This window comes from Thermobia domestica, unplaced genomic scaffold (assembly GCF_964235325.1).
Source record: "Thermobia domestica unplaced genomic scaffold, izTheDome1.hap1.1 HAP1_SCAFFOLD_1116, whole genome shotgun sequence".
Taxonomy (NCBI): Eukaryota; Metazoa; Arthropoda; class Insecta; order Zygentoma; family Lepismatidae; genus Thermobia; species Thermobia domestica.
In genome coordinates this window covers 13,247-32,159 of record NW_027656826.1, presented here as the reverse complement: position 1 = coordinate 32,159, position 18,913 = coordinate 13,247, and the positions used below count along the sequence as shown (strand labels likewise).

The following is an 18,913-nucleotide window of genomic DNA, read 5'->3' as shown; positions in this document are numbered from 1 at the left end:
CCTAGGTCTTTAAAAAGTTAAGTTCTGGTTTGGAGTAATTACTTATAGCACTTGTAGTCTGTACGCAATATTTCAACACTGGCAATGAAAGAACAATGAATGGTTATGATTTCGCTTTATGGTGGGAATGCAGCGTCGAACCGAAACGGCATACGGCCGAAACTTCAGCTCAGAATCATGTTTTGGCCCTATGCCGATTCGGTTCTGTACGGTTTCGCTGATACTCCGCTGTCCTGAAATAATTAACCTTTTAATCATGCCCTTAAAAGAGCAATAGGGTTATAAACCCATGTTGATACTATGCCGGTGCGGGTTGTATATATAGTGAAGTATTTATGATTTCACAATTTAGTGGTACTGTTGGTTAATAATCTAGTTCAGAAATTTCCTAGTCACCATTTTAAGGGAGATGGAATTAAGAAAGATGAGAAATTCTATCTCGTCTAAAATGAAAATTCTTATCTTGGAAAAATCAGTAGTCGACAAGACGTTAGGCAAGATAGAAGGATACTGCCTCAGAGAACGATAGCTATTTCAGACGCCCGAACAAAAGTGAGATATAATTACTAGAGACCAGATGTTTAGGCATTAAAAACCTGGAAAATAGGTAGGCAAATAGGCACTTAACATTTAAAAATAGGCTATAAAGTAGGCACTAAAATAACTCGAAATAATGAAGATACTCAATAGAATTAAAAAATAAATTCAAGTGATAGATAATGGTCAAAGAATATAGAAACATACCTCTTTGTTATTTTATTTTACTGTATATAGCAAAACGAAGTTTGATATGTATTCCATGTACATTTGGCAAACACATTCTATAAAGCATTTTATCTTACACATAACAGTCCAAATTTTATACACTTTATCAGTATACACAGTAGTTCAAAGTATTACAGCACTTTATCTGTACACAGTAGTTCAAAGGTTTACGGCATCTTACTACAACAAACAGCCTCGGAAGAAGCAGAATCCTTTCTTGAAACACTAAAGTATACATTTGCCCAATAAGGTCTTATTTTGAAGAAAATGCATAGAATAGGCAACATTAGGCACTAAAGCAATTGCGGGCGTGAGCGCTACAATGGTCTAACCCACATTTTTGAAAATGGAGAAAAATCAAGTTAAACTTAAAAACATGTGTTTTTTTGTACATTGTATGTATGTACAATGTATGACTCATTCAACCACTTGTGCTTGCTTTTCGTATATTGTACAAAAAACTGCATGTGTTTAAGTTTAACTTGATTTTTCTCCAATTTTAAAAAATGTGGATTAGACCACTGTTGCGCTCAATCCCTCAATTATTTAGGAAGGAAAGGGCAAAATAGGCAAAATAAAATTGGTTGAAATTAAAAATATAACATCTAATATAAACTTTAAAACGTTATTTTTGATCATATCTTTAATGTTAAAGAATAGGCATTTTGCCTAACCTCCGGTCTCTAATAATCACTAAAAACAGGGTTGTCTCCAACACTTGACAAAAAATAATTAGGGTGTCTTAAGCGTTCTCTGAGGTCTTACTCTGGACATTCTAAAACATTATGCCAAATACACAGTGGGATGCAGTACATTCTTCACAATACGGACGATTGGTATCACGCACTGAATATTAATATGTGATTAGAGTGTCCGATACCCACACGCGACAGTTTCATTTCATCTTGACAATTAGCACGCAACAGCGGGCTTTCTATTTGAATGTCATTCATTAGCTTTGGAACAGTGTTGCTACAAACAAAAATAATATGTGACAAAAGCAAATCATTTTTAATAAATAGACACATCCACAATGTAGATTCTTTTGATAAGACATATCAGATGAAGCGATAATATGTCTGATAAAGGCAATGACACATTGTGGAAACTGTGACACTATTATTTATTAAAAGTGATTTGCTTAGGTCAGGTTTTATTTTTTAATTGCCTTCATAAGACACATCAGAAGAGGTACTGTGTTTGATAAATGCAATGATATTAATACATTATAGAAACCGTAACATTATTATTTATTAAAATTATTTGCTATGGTCAGGTTTTATATTTTTATTAAAGCTTTCAATTCAGTCAAGTGGCCCGGTATAGCATAGTCGCTAACGCTCTCGCCTTTGGTGAAAGCGGTTCAGGTTCGATTCCAAGTGGAGATACTCGGTCAAAAGCTATGAAAGTCTTATCAAGATAGTCATTCTGATTGAGCATTTCCTTGGTTTTCCTTATACATACCAGCCAAATGGTACCTAAAACAAAGGTTCCAGAATGTTTCCTTCGTTTCCCACTACCCAGAGAAGTATGTTTTCGGAGAACGTCGCTCTTCATACATGAAGGGTTTAGAAGGCCATAGATCCCGCTAATGAACAGAAACATCATTCCAAATCCTAATATATTATTCCGAAGATAGTGTGTGAACATTGTACCTCGAAATATAATAAAAATAGAACTTACTCTGGTAGAACTCTTTGAACCCAGAATAATTTCTGTAAGAACATTCATTTTTTGAATGTAACCAATACTGTACTTACCACTAGTAAAATTACTTAATCCTTCTCCGACGATTGGTAATAGTAATACCTTCCCAGATATATTGTAAGGACCTACGAGTTGAAATACTGGTATCTTAAAGTCCACTTCGAGCTCAGAATTGTCCAAATCTGCTCTGAAATGAATTAAGTGTCTATTTAACATACTTCACTTCTATTGTTTGGTCAAAATATATTTATAAATAACTATCGGCGTCAAGTATGTATATTTACAGGTATGCATTACTACTATTAGACATGGTGTTGTGTCTTGTGCTTTATTTGAAAAGTAGACTTCTTATTTTTTTTTCTGAATATCATTAAAAATTTTTAATGGCACCTTCATATGCATTTATTTTTACTCTTGCTTATTTTATTAACTTCCGGAGAAAAGAAACATGAAAAATTAGTTTATTCTGGTCTCTCAATGCATTTCTTACTTGTTCCCATTCTTAACTGTAACCAGCTTAAGACTTTTGTAGCCAAAGTGCGACTACAATGTAATATCTGCAACTCTGTGATTCGGATCCCAAATTAAGCTGTAGGCCTACATCTTGCATAGCAGTGCTACTGAAAGGGTCACTGTACTCAAAACGAACTCAACTCAAATCAGATTCAATCTGTCTTGAGCTCAATAAAATTGTTGCGAGCCCGGCTCTCGGGTTCAACCTGTCTTGAGCTTAATAAACAAGGGCAACCCCGTCTCTCGAAGTAATTTGGCATAAAGTTCAATAAATAAATACGAGCCCTGATCTTAGGTTCAATATGCCTTGAGACGAATATATACGTGACACCCTGGCTCTCGGGTTCAACCTGACTTGAGTTTAATAAATGACTACAAGCCCGCGTATAGAGTTCAATCTGCACTGAACTCAATAAATAAGCGTGAGCCAGGCTCTCGAGTTCAATCGACATTGAGCTCAATTATTAAATATTTTTTACCGAATTTTAACAAGATAAAAAAATATATGTTTTTAAATAGCTTCAACTTACCTAACATTAATTATTTCTGTATCTTTGAGTCCAAATATTTCAAATTTCTTAAATATTAGGTTTATTACTACAGATCCAAACCCTTGATTGATAATCATCTCTTCCACGTGTAGAGGATCGATCGCAGGAACATTATACTGTGGGTCACCTATATAACACAAAAAGAAACAATGATATTAATAGATTATGTATCCATATAGTATGTATAATATCATAGTTTCTTAGTACCTATAAATCAATAATAAAAACTATGTATATTTCTTGTTAAAAATGAATTATATATTCCTATACCATTATTATCATCACTACTCATATATGAATAATAACTTTTAGAAGTTTCTAAATTATGATGTGCCAATGCCAGTGTGAATGATTTTGAGTGAAAGGAATTTTCAAATTAAAACACGCATATTTAAGTATTTTTAATTAACGAAATGTCAGAAATTGTACACATCGACTAGTTAACTAATACGAAGAGTAGAATCAGAACCTAAGGCTACAAGCCCTATATTTCTGGAGTTTTGTCTATTTTAAAGGAATGAGAAGTGTGCGATAATTTTAATACATGGAGTTGGCAACTATGCAGTGTTTCAGTCACACACAACCTATGGCGCTTGTTGTACGTAAACACAACTAGCGACTCGTTTAGAAAATTGGTCTCAATTATTCGATTTGTGTGGGCGAAACAAATAGTTGCTGGTGAAATTTACCAGGAGGTGGTAGAGGGTTACAGAGAGACTCTAATGTCTCGTCAGCATGTGGCAGAATGGTATCGAAAGTTTGCGATTAGTAGAGAAAGCATCACTGACGAGGGGCACAGTCGCCGACCGATCATGGCATCAACAGATGTGAACACAGCTTGCCTGGAGGAGCTGATTCAGGACGGCAGTATGATCACATTATGGCATCTGATGGCAGAATTGGAAATGTTCGGAAGCGTTCTCCACGTTCCAAGCAATCTGTCCAACCAAAATAGGAGAAGCGCATAGGGACAAGTCTGCAAATTTTAAAACGGTTCTTAACGGTTTTCTTCACCGTATTGTCACGGGTGACGAAGCATGAATTCACCATTACACCCCCAACAGTAAGCGGTTATCAAAAGAGCGCCCTCCTCTCCATAGATAAAGAAATGTAAGGTGACTCCATCTGTCGGGAAAGTGAGAGACACAGTGTTTTGGGACAGCGCCGGTGTCATACTCTTGGAGTTTTTGGAAAGAGGGAGACAGTGACCGCTAACCGATATTGTGAGACTTTGACACGATTGCAGAAAGCAAACAGGAGGAAATGATCAGAACTTCTCACCGATGCCGTCATCTGCCTTCACGACAACGCGGGCTCGCATACAGCCCAGAAGACCACTACGTTGTTGAAGCAGTGGAGTCACGCTGGGACATCATCGACCACACTCTTTACAGCTCCGGACCTCGCTCCATGCGACTTTGACCTGTTCCAGGCACTTGAAGAAACACCTAGGAGGTCGTCGCTTCGCTTCAGACGATGAAGTAAAACAGTTGGTGACAACGTGAATACGTTAGGATAAGATTTCTACTTGAAGGGAATCTTCAAACTTATCCCACGATGCGACATAGTGCATCAAGCGATATGGAAACTGTGTCGAAAAATAACCTTGACACCACTACGATCGGTCCTATAGTAGTGAAACTACGGACCTTAATACTATTTCATTTTTCACGCTTTTGGCACCCTATAACTACTAAACTCTGCACTTCCGACCATATGAACTTTTTCTCTTATCTTGATGTGACGAATCTCTTTCCAAAATATCGTGACAATTTTTTGTAGCATACATCGGATTTATGAAGGTTTTTAAAGGGCAGTGAAAAACGATGAATAAATTAATGCAGCTATAATAATTAAAGCCTCATGGACATATTAAAGTAATTTATTGTATTATTAATACTTGATTCCCGGTAATTTTTCTACTTTGTCTTCAGTTACCATCACTACAGTTGTTGTGCTTGTTTCTGTAAGTGTAAAATTTACATTGATAGGAGTCTAATTTCGTCTCCGGAGAATTTTGGTTGCAAAAGAAAGAAAATACTTACCCTTGACAATATGTCGAACTACAGGGCTTCCTGACTTCTTTATACATGCATTCAATTCTGGATCATTTCTGGAGCACGGAGTGATATATTTTGCTGTAAGAGAAATGTAACAGGTTAAAATCTTACACTTTATGTATATATACAGTAAAACAAAGGAATTTGAAAAGTCTAGATATGAGGAAAAAATTAAATGATCATTCATTAAAAACGAAAGGAAGACAGAGAGACCCAATCTGACTTTGAAGGTTGATCGTTTTATTTATAAAGTCTTTTCTTTGAGCATTACCAACTCCGCCCAATAAAAGAAGAGTAACTCTTCATTATTAATAGAACTACTACAACAATTTAGGCCTGTTAATAAACCGATCGAATTCAGGCGCATCACTTTGGGGTTGATGGGTCAGTTACCCTCCACTGAGTTTAGGATATACAGAGTGTTAATGAACTATACCGACAAACTGTAAGAAGTGATTCCTTACACCAAAATAAGAGAACAAATTCATATGGACCTATGGTGAAAAGTGCATAGTTTCAGAGCTAGGGCTGTCCAAAATTGCGAAAAATTCAAATTTCAAGAGGCCCTAATTCGAATTCAAGAGACTATGGATGGTGGTCCGTATCAACGTAAAGGAACTCACGCATACGCAATCAAAAAATGTGTATTTCATTAATGTTCAATGTGTCTACAGAGTATTCCCTGCAGGGTGAAATCCCAGACATGGCATCAACCGGATTTTCAGATATGTTCTGACTTCATGATTGGTCCAAGGTAGGCAAACGATAAGCTTTCACAGCAGTAAACACAGAATCCTTTGGCGCGATGTCGGAAGCATTAATGATCGGCAGCAGCACGGTCTCTTGTACTCGGGAAAACGCATGCTTGTAAGTGAAGAAAACGTGAAATATACCTCGTCGAAATACATCGCATCACACATTATTACGAACACAGAAAAACATAAAGCTGCCGTTTCCTAACATTTCCGACTTCCCTCCAAAGCATTGGATGTCTATTGCTGTCAAGGCTTACCTCCTGCCTACTTTGGACCATTCTTGAAATAAGGGTATATCTGAAAACTCTGTTGAAAGCATATCTGAGAATTACACCTCTAGGGAATACCCCCTACACCTATTGACAATTGATGAAATACGCACATTTGGGTTGCGTATGCGTGGCTTCCTTTACACTGATAAGAGCCACCATTCACAGTTTCTGGAATTCGAAGTAGAGCCTATGAAAATTCAGCTTTTTCGCGATTTTGGACAGCCCTAGCTCTGAAACTATGCACTTTTCGCCATAGGTCCATATGAACATTTTCTCTTATTTTGATGTCAGGAATCACCTGTTAAAGTTTGTGCGTATAGTTCATTAACACCCTGTATATAAATGAAAGTCACTATGTTTGTGACTTCCTACCTCTTGAAGCATCAGATTAATCTAAATTAAATTTTCAATATAGATGAGGTTCGGGCTAGTTTTATTATTATTATTAGACCTATTATTATTATTATTATTATTATTATTATTATTATTATTATTATTATTATTATTATTATTATTATTATTATTATTATTATTATTATTATTAATATTATTTCACTTAAAGGTGCAACTTACGGGCTGACCGATCTTGATGAAATTTTCAACATAGATGAAGTTCGGGACGAGAATGATTTTTATAATTTCACTTTGTGCAACTGAGGGGAGAAGGAGATATTTAAAAAATTATCGAAAATGACCGATATTAGTAGTTTCGAATCCATAGTTTTCGGAGTCGCTAGGACGAATATTAGCATTTCTGATGCAGTTTAAACTCAAATTCACCCCCTTCATGTCCAAAATGAGGCGTATTATATCTATCTATCTGTCTATCTATCTATATGTATATCTATCTATATATATATATATGGGGGTAGAGAGAGAGAGAGCAAAGAAGTTTCAGTTCCCTAAACAAATATTTCTTCATATAGTGGGAAAATGAACTTTGTACCCACCCTATATACAAAGTGTTAATGTGCTCAGTTAACAATGGTTGGGAGGTTAATTAAAGTAGAAAAAATACAAGTAAAAATTCTTTGGAATCGGTTAGTATGAGAGTCACAGACTGCCAAAAGCGTTTAAGAGGTGAATTTCTCCAAAACTACTAGCCACTGGGCTGTGACGAACGTGTTATCGCATTATATTTGTGATGTTCTCTATCCTAAAATGAATGATTCAGAACCCTGTAGTGGTGGTGCAAGGGATTCCTTCGCAGGGACTGAGGGATTCCGGATATTCAGTTAGGATAGGTGGGACCTATTCATGTGGTCCCATATCCCAGCAAGTAACAAAAGTTAGTTGAGAGAACATAAATATCTTGATCAGAATCAAGATGGCGAAGGATTTTTGTGTACTCTGAGAGGTTGCATATCTACAGAAAGCCATGATTGTAACTGATGAAATGAAATTAACGCGAACGGAAACTGTATTCTCCCACAACAAACTCACTTGACTGGTGTGGCCCCGCGTAGCGTAGTCACTAACGTTCTCGCCTTCAGTGCGAGAGATCCCAGGTTCGATTCCCGTGGGAGCACTCAGTCAAAAAAGTGCAAAAAGGTTTTTCAGACAAGCATCCCTGAATGAGGTTTTCCTCATTCACACCAGGCAAATGGCGGGGTGGTACCTACCTTACAAGTCCCAGGCCGCTTCCTACCTTCCCCCAACCTTTCCTCCTTTTCTTTCCCCGGATAGTGTTCTTGCCGAGGGATGTCATCCTTCAAACTTGACGGTCTAAATGGTCTTAGATGCCGAAAGCTCAGAAATCTAAATCCTAAATTCTAAATCACTTCACCTGGTATTGAAAATGGGAAACTTTCAGAAGATGTTAACAGACTGCTACTAACTCAGAACATACCCTTTCTTCCCCCTTTTCCATAGTTTACAGAAGACTGTTAACAAAATTGCCAAAATGATTGGAGATTTGGAAAACCTTCGTTGCACAGCCCAAAACTGTAAGGAATTCTTCTCTTGTTTATTGCTGATGAGCCAAACATTGACATAGTGAGTGTATAGCGCCAGGTCAATATCACATGTACTAGCAAGTGTCTTCTCCTTATACTGAATCATGTATACTTTACGAGATCATCATTTTCTTTCTCGGTGGTAAAAGAGGTTGTGGATCCCAATGCGAATATGAAGTTGTTGAAAAATGTTTAAGGGTAACCTCCTATGCAGGAACTGTTCATAGTGTAGACATTTTCCTTCCCGGCTGATTCATTGTGGCTCTCCATAAATGAGGTGCATGTCCCATATTTCAGATGTAGAGTAGTTCGCCATCCTGACTACTGTAAAAAAATCGTATTTTACAATCAGCAGCGATTCTCATGTGTAAGGTAAGCAATGCATGCCCAAATCCAACACACTTAACATTAATATTTCTTTAAGTCATTTTATTCCAAGTGATTTTCAAAATTGTTCGTTTGCTTCCCTTCCTTGACAATGGAACTGAATTGATGTTGTAAGTTCCATATATTGTCACTAGGAGCAGCACAATAGCATAAACTCTAGGTGTGTCCTCTAGCGTCATTCTTTAGATTTGCTTGTGGCGCTGGATGTAATTGTTTGTATTGCTTACCAGTACCGAAATTTAAAACAGAAAGAATGCCAGAAAGTACCCTTTCTCGTGGTAGTATTGAACAAAATTTATACTAAAATCAGCGAAATAATAATAATAACCCCTTATAAATTGTATAGACGTGTTTCTCTTTAATTGAGACATTCAGTGAAGCAGGCACGTAGCCAGGATTTCGTAATAGGGGGGGTCCGAGACATGAAATACTGTGGTTATCACACCAGAGTTCGATTATTCTAAACTATTTTACTGGTAACATATACAGTAAAACCTCCCTTAACGGACACCTCTCAATAACGGACACCTCTATAATACGGACAGATTTTTTTGTCCCGGCAAAAAATATGTTCTCTTACGGAACAAAACCCTCCCTTTTACGGACACTCTCAGATACGGACGCGGACAGTCCTTTTTTACCCCCAAACGTTTCAATAACCTCTTCATAACGGACAGGAATTATTCTTGGTTCTGCTATATTTGACAGTAGAGAGAAAAGTTTTTTCCCCACAAGTGTATCTATCATCAAACAGAACAACTTCAAGCTGAACTTGAAATGCTTCTTTTTATCTGCCCGCAATAAACTGCTTTCTGGTGGAAATCCTAGAAAATCTTCAATAAGCACTAACACTCATGCTGAATTATTCGTATGATCAAGAGTTCTATGCGGATCTTCCCTTCCCTAACAAATTTAGTGCTTTTCCCTCTGGGTCTTGCATCTTTCCCGACGATTTCATAGATAACAAAAGAACATTGTTTATTTTGCGATAACATTTTTCAACGAGCAATGCTTTTTCTCTTACTTTTTTGGAAAAGCAAAATTTTTCTTTTGTACAAATTGGTGTCAAACAGTTGAACCAATTAAAGAAATTTGCCATTAATCGCGGTGAAATAGAAGTTCTCCAATTGATCCAACAGTTGCAAGCAAATTTCAAACAGAAACTAGTGTCCGTAGGATGTACACGGCAGACAACTACTACAGACTTTCCCCCAAGAAATTTGATGAGTTTTTCTCCACATTTTCAGTATTTAATAACAATATTGCATACTTTTTAAAGCTATTTTTACTTTTAATATAGGCGGTAAGTGAATTAATGGATTTTTTACAGGGTGATGACATGTCCTTAAGAAAATTACCATACACGCATTATCATTTACAGTATACGAACATATTAAAACATCCCACAACAATAATATTATTTAACAGAAATTAATTTCTCCTTCATCCGTCCCAGTAATTCAAATATGTACTAAATGGCGTATTTTCATATTGAATTTTACGTATTTACGCTCATACAAAATGTATTTACTGTATATTACTGCATACAATTACCATTGAGAAAATTAAATTTTTGTAACCTCTCTGTAACGGACACCTCTCAGTAACGGACAAAAATTCCCGTCCCATTGGTGTCCGTTATTCAGAGGTTTCACTGTATTGGTTCGCTCAGTCAGGATTTCATGACGGGGGGGGGGGGGGAATTTCATATGAATATTGTGGTTATCACACCAGGGGCTTGATCAATTTAAACTATTTTACTAGCAACATATATTGGTTTGTTAAGACTTTAAAATTGGGACATGTTAGCGAGGGCGCCGATTTCTCTGTAAATTTGGGGGGGTCCATTCAGATGCAGAAGGCATATATGAGGATTTTAAGACAAATTGCATTCAAATTATGCCAATGTATTGTATATTCATAAATACAACAAGGGGGCTCACATGACCTTTGGGGGGCCGGGCCCCCTCGGCCCCCCAGGATCGGTGCCCATGTATGTTAGTAAGTATTTTAGTAACAAACTATGAAGAAATCTCGAATAAAAAAATATTTATAAAAATATTTTTTTAAAAATTATAATATCTACGTTCCTTCTTCTGTTCATCCAAATATAACAATTTTCCTTTCATTATGACCTCAACTATTTAAAAAGAAAGTACGTATCCAATAATGTCTTGTAAAATATTTTATATCTGCGTTCCTTTCTCTGTTGAATCAAATGTTAACAGGACTTGCTTTCCACATAACTTTTTGTTGTTCTTATTCCGTCAATTACTGTCTGTTCCAAATGACAAGTTAAAGGAGCAGTAGAAAACCGTTTTTGAAATAACATGTTAGATACTACAGGGAAGCGATGTTAAAAAAATATTTTTATTTTTAGCTTTATTTTTATCTTTATATTTTATCTTTTATTTTTAACGCTGATTCTTCCTATTTCTTGTCTCTTTTTGTTTCGTCCTTCCTTATTTTTTTAATTTCTGGTCTTGAAGGGGGGGGTCCGGACCCCCCGGACCCACCCCTTGGCTACGTGCCTGAGTGAAGTAGTGATGCACTTTAATCTTATGCAGTTATATAGAGGAAGGTATGCAGTAGCTGTGTCTAATTATTGCAGTGAAAGCAAGAAACCTGTGAAATGGAGACAAGGTAGGAGCGTGAGAAATGGCAATAGAGGCAATTGTGATTGTATAATTTGAGGTATTCGCCAATTTAATTTTACTTCTCGAGCATTTAGAAAAGAAAACAGAAAGAAAAGAAAAGAAAAGAAAAGAAAAGAAAGGGAAAGAAAATCAGAAGAAAGATAATTGTCCAGAGTAGTTATTCAACTCCTCCACTAAAGTGAAAACATTTTCGTATTAATGTAGATAATATTTTTTTTTGTGTGGTTATTTTTCTACAAACAAACTATATTGCTAGCAGTGTGGGTGCGGGATTTTAAACTCCTCTTGAAATGGAATAATAGCCATTTACCATATTTCTACCAAAATCACGCTTGTAGGCTCTACTCAAGGAATATCAGTTTGAGTGCTTGAAGACACCCTTCACAATTGACGAAATTCTGCGTATGCGACTGATTGTTGACATTTTTTTTTCAGTGACAAAAATATGTGGAAGAATGAAGGATGTAATTATATTAATAATGTACACGAAAGAACAATCTTTCTCAATGTCATCTGCAAGCAGTAATTATTAAAAAAAATAATAAAACTTGGAAAATCCAGGATTAACTATATGCATGATGAACAAACGGAAATAAGCGATCAGTGACACCAGACAAATACGCAAGAATTTATTTCAGCAGGAGTCAAAATGTTTTGGAGGGATTCCATAGTCAATACGAGGATTTATTATTATATTAAAATTAGAAAAATCACTCCCTATATTTACAGGAAAGTTGGGATTTCCGGGGGGTTCCCAGAACCCATCCTCTGAGTACGTCCCTGACCAACACAATGAGCGTATTCCTAAACAGATATATATTGTGAAACGTTTAATTGTTGTTTTCTAGGCATACAAGAACCAGTTTTCAGGAGGTCATAATGAGGGTACTTATTCTTCAAACAGATGAAGATGCGTACAACTGCAAATTTTCTCATTATAGCTGTGGAAATATTCAACATACGTATGTTAATGAAACAAAATTGATCAAAGCAACAAATATTAGCGTATGGCTATTTGAGAATGCGTTACTCCCCACAGGGAACACGGTCAAATTGGCTACTCGGTAATTTTACTTTTGCCAGAGTTGTAAATCATACTGTGAGTCAGTCAGGGTTTCCGGGTCTTTTTGTTAGATCCAGGTCTATACTAGCAGAGTTCCAATACTCTGCACAAAGCATCTTCCAAGCAGCTGTTTCTTTTTAAAATCTCCTTGCCTGGCAACACTTCTTTCCTTTTTGTCCTTTCTTTAGACATCTTTTAAACAGCAGGCGGTCTATTGTTCCGAAACGCACCAAATACGCTCGAGCTGACGTCTTTTCCGCGTTTTTATTGTTTTCGCGTTTGTGATTATCCATCTACATTTAAATACATGGTCAGCGTATTCCAAGCGTACGCATGAGCAATAAATACGCTTTGCAAACGCTACCAAATAGCCGGGTACTTACCATGACTTGTTTGACTGTTTCGTTAATGCAACATCGAATTCACAAAACACGTTACGGAAGCTAGATTAGCTGATTCTGGACTATCTGGTTTCAGAAACTGTTAAATGTTCTTAGAATTTAGAGAAAAGAGACCAAGAAGTTTCATACCATTCAGAGGTGGCTCGTGAGAAAAGTCATTCTGGTAAAAAAAAAAAAAAAAAGAAAAGAAAAAAGAAAAAGAAAGAAAAAAAGAAAAAGAAAAAAAGCAGTTTTATTGCTTGAAATTAAGGCAATGTTGAATAATGCAATAATTGCTATATTGAAGAATTATTACATTAATAAAGTCTTCTTCTCTTAGTTTGAAGAGAAAGAAATAATTTTTGCCGCTGTGATGTCCCTCAGGAGCCGCCTCTATTACTAATGCTTACCCAAAGTAAAATTTCATCATACACCACTGTTTCCAACAATAGATCGAGAGATATGCGATCTGCCCTAGTAAATGGCCAATGTATCTTGGTACAGTCAAAATAAACGTGATTCTCACTTATTCCTCTATCTTATTGTGCTATCCACAATTGCAAACGGACACGAAGGTTTGTGAACATCACATCCTTCATTGGTTAACGTTAATATATTTATAACACTAGTGCTTTGCACGTATGTTTGATTACGCGTAGCCCGATACTAAGGATTGCTTCCCATTTGATATTTATTGTCGGATACTGGTAAAAAATTCGTGTTTGTTGGTTTTCTTAGAGCTCTTCCCTTTCCTACCACGTTGTCGTTCCATTAACTCTAAAAATCATTCGTTAATCATTCGCTCTTTTAGACTAAAGGCCATCACTGTTGGATGTCAGAAATAGCATAGAAAACTATGGTGTAGTAGCTATATTACCAACAATTGCAAAGGTATTTGAAAGTGTCATTTATGATCAGGTCATATTTCATGTTAAATCTTCAATATCAATATATCTACATGGCTTCCTACAGAAGAGATCCACGATAACTAATCTCACCATCATTTCAGATTTCACACTTCATCCTTCGATAATAATGTGCAGGTAGATGTAATATATAGATTTTAATAAAGCATTTGATATTGTGGATCATAACATACTAATTCAGAAACTTGCCACTTTCAATTTTAGTCCCCCATGATATGTATATTTTTAAAATCTTACTTCCGTGAACGTAGACTATCCTTTCTGTATAAAGAATATAAAACTAAAAACTTTTGTGTAAATTCCGGAGTCCCTCAAGGATCTAATCTTGGACGTCTTTTGTTTTTATTATTTATTAATAATATCCATAACTCTCATAAATTACTCTTTGCAGATGGTTCAAAAATATTCGTAAATGTGAAATCTATATATTACTGTCTACTCTTGCAACAGAATCTGACTAATATACTTAAATTGTGTACTACCAATGGACTTGACGTAAATATAAATAAGTGTAAAACCATGACGTACAGTAAACGTGAAAAAACGTATGACTTTACTTACTCGATTAATGGGACAAGCTTAGAAAAACTAAATATCAATAAAGATCTAGGTGTGATAAAAATCTAAGATAAATATCACCAAGGATGTATATCGAAACCTTGGGTTTCTTATCAGAACAACCAAAGAATTTACAAGCGCTTTATTTTTCTTACATAAGATGCAAACTTGAATATGCCTCACTTCTTTGGAACACTTCTGTGAAAACACGTAGTCAAAAGGTAGAGCAAATACAAAGAAATTCATACGTTTTTTCACATACAAGAGGACAGGACATTACCCAAATACGAACCGTATGATAATTTACTTGATAACTTTACACTTCAGACACTAGAACAAAGACGGATGTTGAACGACATCCTTTAGCTAAACAGACATCTGCACAACGAAATAGACTGTATGGGTATTATTACAAAAAATAATGATCCAGGTTCCATACCTCAAAACACGCAAGGGAAATAGTGGCCTATTCTACTGCAGGAAGGAACAAACGAATACATTACATATGTCACCTACATGGAGACTTTGTGCTACATACAATAAAACATATAAGTTATGAAGATGTAGGTATATTTCATTGTTCTGAAAAGTCATTCAAAAAACTAATATTGAGTGTATTAGAGCTCCTTCGTGGCTAAGCGGTTAGCGTACGCGCCTTTGGCGTGGGAGACCCGGGTTCGATTCCTGGCGGGAGCTCATGTGGTTCGGATTCCACGTTAATCAGTATGTCCACATCTCATATAGCCTCGCTGCTGAAAGGGACGCTAAACTAAAATCAACTCAACAATTAATATTGAGTGCTCTGTAAAAAAAGAAAAAAAGTTTAAGTACAATGTGTTACTTTGATTTAATATTCTATATTCAAGCATCAGGTTCATTATAATTTAATTTTTGCATTCAAGTTTCACGTCATACTCTAACATTATGTATTCAAGTTGCATATGTAGACACTGTAATTGGGCAGCAATACCTGTTGTGTCGATAAATAAAAAAATAAATAAATGTTAATTTTAAAATCTCAGGGAAGGTAAGTAACTTGAAAATACAAGTCAGGGGCATAACAAGAGGAAATCCCATGAAGTCAGGAAGGAAATCCCACGTTTGTCCAGAGGGTGGAAAAGTCCATGTTGTGCTCTTTAATGGGCCGCCTGTCACCGCAATTTTGCAGTATTGTCGCCCTTGCCAATATCCGTATGTAAAGTTAATTTATGCACGAAGTCGATTTCCTTAACACACCCTTTTCAACTTTTTGTTTCACAATCAATTTTCTGTTTTAATGTCATCACCTCACACAGAAGAAGAGTTCAAGTGATCGATGATTTGAAAAATATAAGAAGATATTGGGAATTAAAATAGGAAGCTGAGGATCAAAAAAACATGGAAAAACTATTGCAGGCCCGAACCTAAAAAAAAAAAAAAAAAAAAAAAAACTCATTAGTCCCTGGACCTGCCAACTTACTTGTACCAGGTAGAATACTCAGTAGTACCAATCAGAATACTTAGTAGTAGTAATAATAACAACCTCCAGCGCGTTGTTAACAACCTTTTGTCCACTGCAAAGAAGGGAAAGAAGGGATGCATGGTAAGTCAGTGCTAGGGGGAGCGGTAGCTCAGTGGTAGAGCGTTCAACTCCGGTGTTTGGGGTCAAGGTTCGATCCCAGGTCGCGCCGTGTGGACTTTGTGGTGGACAAACACCGTGCTCGTGGGTTTTCTCGGGTTCTCCCGTTTCCTACCACTGTCTTTATTTCACTCATTTCTCATCATCACCGTCTCCTTTAGCCTAACCGGTATAAGCGTGGGACGTAAAAGTTACAGATTTCATTTCATTTCATTTCTACCGCAAAAGAAACCCAAGTCAAGTGGCTTTGTGGTGGGAGAACATAGTGTCTGTATTTTTATTTACGAGGGATACTTCCATTTTCTTCCCCATTGTCTAAGCGCTACTTCTTTTAAAATCATTAAATATCTATCTCCGTTAACGCTCAGGGTATGATCGTGAGATATTAGACTGAAGATTTTATTTAATTTCATTTGATCAGTCACAATCGTTCTCTTCTGTGCTTACGTAACCACGAACCACACACCAAAAACAGCTCGTTATCTTGGTTCTGATCAAGAAATGGATATTATGTCAACGAGTTTCTGTTACCTACTGGGGCATCTTTCATTACATCATAAATAGGATCCATCTATCCTAACAGAATGTCCAAAACTCTTCAGTTCCTGTGGAGGAACCCCTTGCACCGTCAACAGAAGATTCTGAATTATGCATTTTTGGATAGAGGATATCAAGGATGTACAACGATAATATGTCGCATCAGCTGAATGGCTAGTGGTTTTGAGGATATTCACCTCTAAACTTTATGTTTCCACGCTTTCAGCAGCCTATATCTCTGAAACTACGCGATTCCGAGGAAATATTTACTGGTATTTATTTCGTTTGCCTACTGTATAAGTAAATTTACCTCCCAAACATTGCACATTAACAGCCTCTCTCTCTCTCTCTCTCTCTCTCTCTATATATATATATATATATATATATATATATATATATATATATATATATATATATATATACAGTGAAACCTCTCTAAAGCGGACAGCCGTGGGGAACCAAAAATTGTCCGCTATAGAGAGGTGTCCGCCTTGGAGAAGTTTCAATATTTTCTTACGTAAATCAGTAAATAAAGTAATATTCAAAGTAATATATTATCTCAGTTGCTTGTATTTTACCGATACGAAAATATTCAGTTGTCCTTCGCACACCACAGTTGTCTTTCTTAGAAATATCAATCACTTCGATTTTTTCTTTTAACGTTAGCGCTTTTTGTGGCATTTCGAAAGCTTACAACTGAATTCACCTTATTGCATATTCGAGATGCAGAATCACTTTAAAAAAATATTTCTACAAATAGAGGCAGTGAGACAATATGCGTACCCACGGCAAAAAATACTGAACTTGTCTTCTGCTTGGTCAGAGATTTCAGTCGGACAGTAGAATTACGTGTCATATCCCAAACGGCGGGCAACTGTCAATCACTTTTATTTCTCAAGCAGGTTGGGTGGGAGTGGAATGCAAAAGAACATGAAGGTGTTGTTAAACAGAGACGCTTCATCTGGGTTGCTGAGAAGTCAGTTAACGAGGCAAAATGTTATCACAATGCTTCTTTGCTGACACATGTATGAATTACTGAAAATGTACTTTTGCTGTACTTTTGAACTTGTTTCTAGAGAAAATGTCCGTAACACGGAGGTAAATAATACCTATAACATACAGGAAAGACTGTCTGTGTCCGTATTACAGAGTATCCGCTTTAGAGGGGTTTACCAATATGTTTCTTCCTATTACAGTGTTCAAGGATTACAAAATTAGCCCGTTACGGGAGGTGTCCGTTATTAGAGGTTTCACTGTATATATACACACGCTATCCAAATATCCAAGTTCCAGAATCCTGCGGTACTTGAGCAACAACTTTTATAGAGGTAGTTGGTGAGTACTTTAGAGTACATGCCCGTAGCCAAACTCCCTCTTTAAAAATTGTTGCGGAAGTACCTTAGGAGTTTCAAATATATATTTTTGGGTAGCGCACATATTAGTTCCTAAATAAAGCCTTAACCTGACTACGGTAGATCCCATAGTTTTGAAGCTATGGACCTTTAATAATAGACGGTAAGGTTTCCTTTGTACATGACGCATTAATACATATATTTGATGTGCATGCTTCTATTAAAAAGATCAAGCTTTCTAAAACTAAACTCCCATATCTCTCAAGTAATACCAAGATATTAATGAAAATGCGTGATCGAGCACATCTCAAGTTCAAGCGTATCAGAATCCAACAAGATTGGGAAGAGTTTAAAAGGCTTAGGAACTTTACAACGTCAGTGGTTCGACAAGAAAAAATTACTTCTCTTATCGTATTAAAAACTGCACTGCAGTTAAAGACAAATGGAAAGTAATGCAAGTGCTGTCTCTTTGTAACAGGAACAATGATGTAGCATCTTCCAGTGAAATCAATGATCCAGATATTAATGATCATTTCGTCAGTCTTCCTGGTTTGCGTCCTAATAATTCTGAGAGTTCACAATCAAACTAAGAAATTTATGTCTAAGCAACATCCACAGTTGGAGACAACATTCCTATTCATCCAGTAAATGAATCCGATGTGAGGAAGGCGGTACACAGCATAAAATCTAACACAGCTGGCCCTGATGCAATAAGCACTAAAATGATCAAATTAGCGTTGCCATTCATACTATCACCTCTAACAAAAATAATTAATTATTCACTAGTTAACGGCTACTTTCCTACTGTCTGGAAAACAGTAAAAGTGGCGCCGTTACCAAAGAAACCCCGCGTAACT

The 18,913-nt window shown here is 36.4% G+C and overlaps 1 protein-coding gene across 1 annotated transcript; it reads right to left on the bottom strand.

Annotated features, from left to right (window-relative positions):
- Window positions 1-588: 588 nt before the first annotated feature.
- Window positions 589-16,738, bottom strand: LOC145677618 (protein takeout-like). Its single transcript, XM_081748069.1, has 5 exons — window positions 16,699-16,738; window positions 5,582-5,674; window positions 3,516-3,663; window positions 2,526-2,659; window positions 589-596 (listed from the first exon to the last, which is right to left on the bottom strand). Exons 1-5 carry the CDS (start codon window positions 16,736-16,738, stop codon window positions 589-591), a joined length of 423 nt encoding a protein of 140 aa, XP_081604195.1.
- Window positions 16,739-18,913: the final 2,175 nt, after the last annotated feature.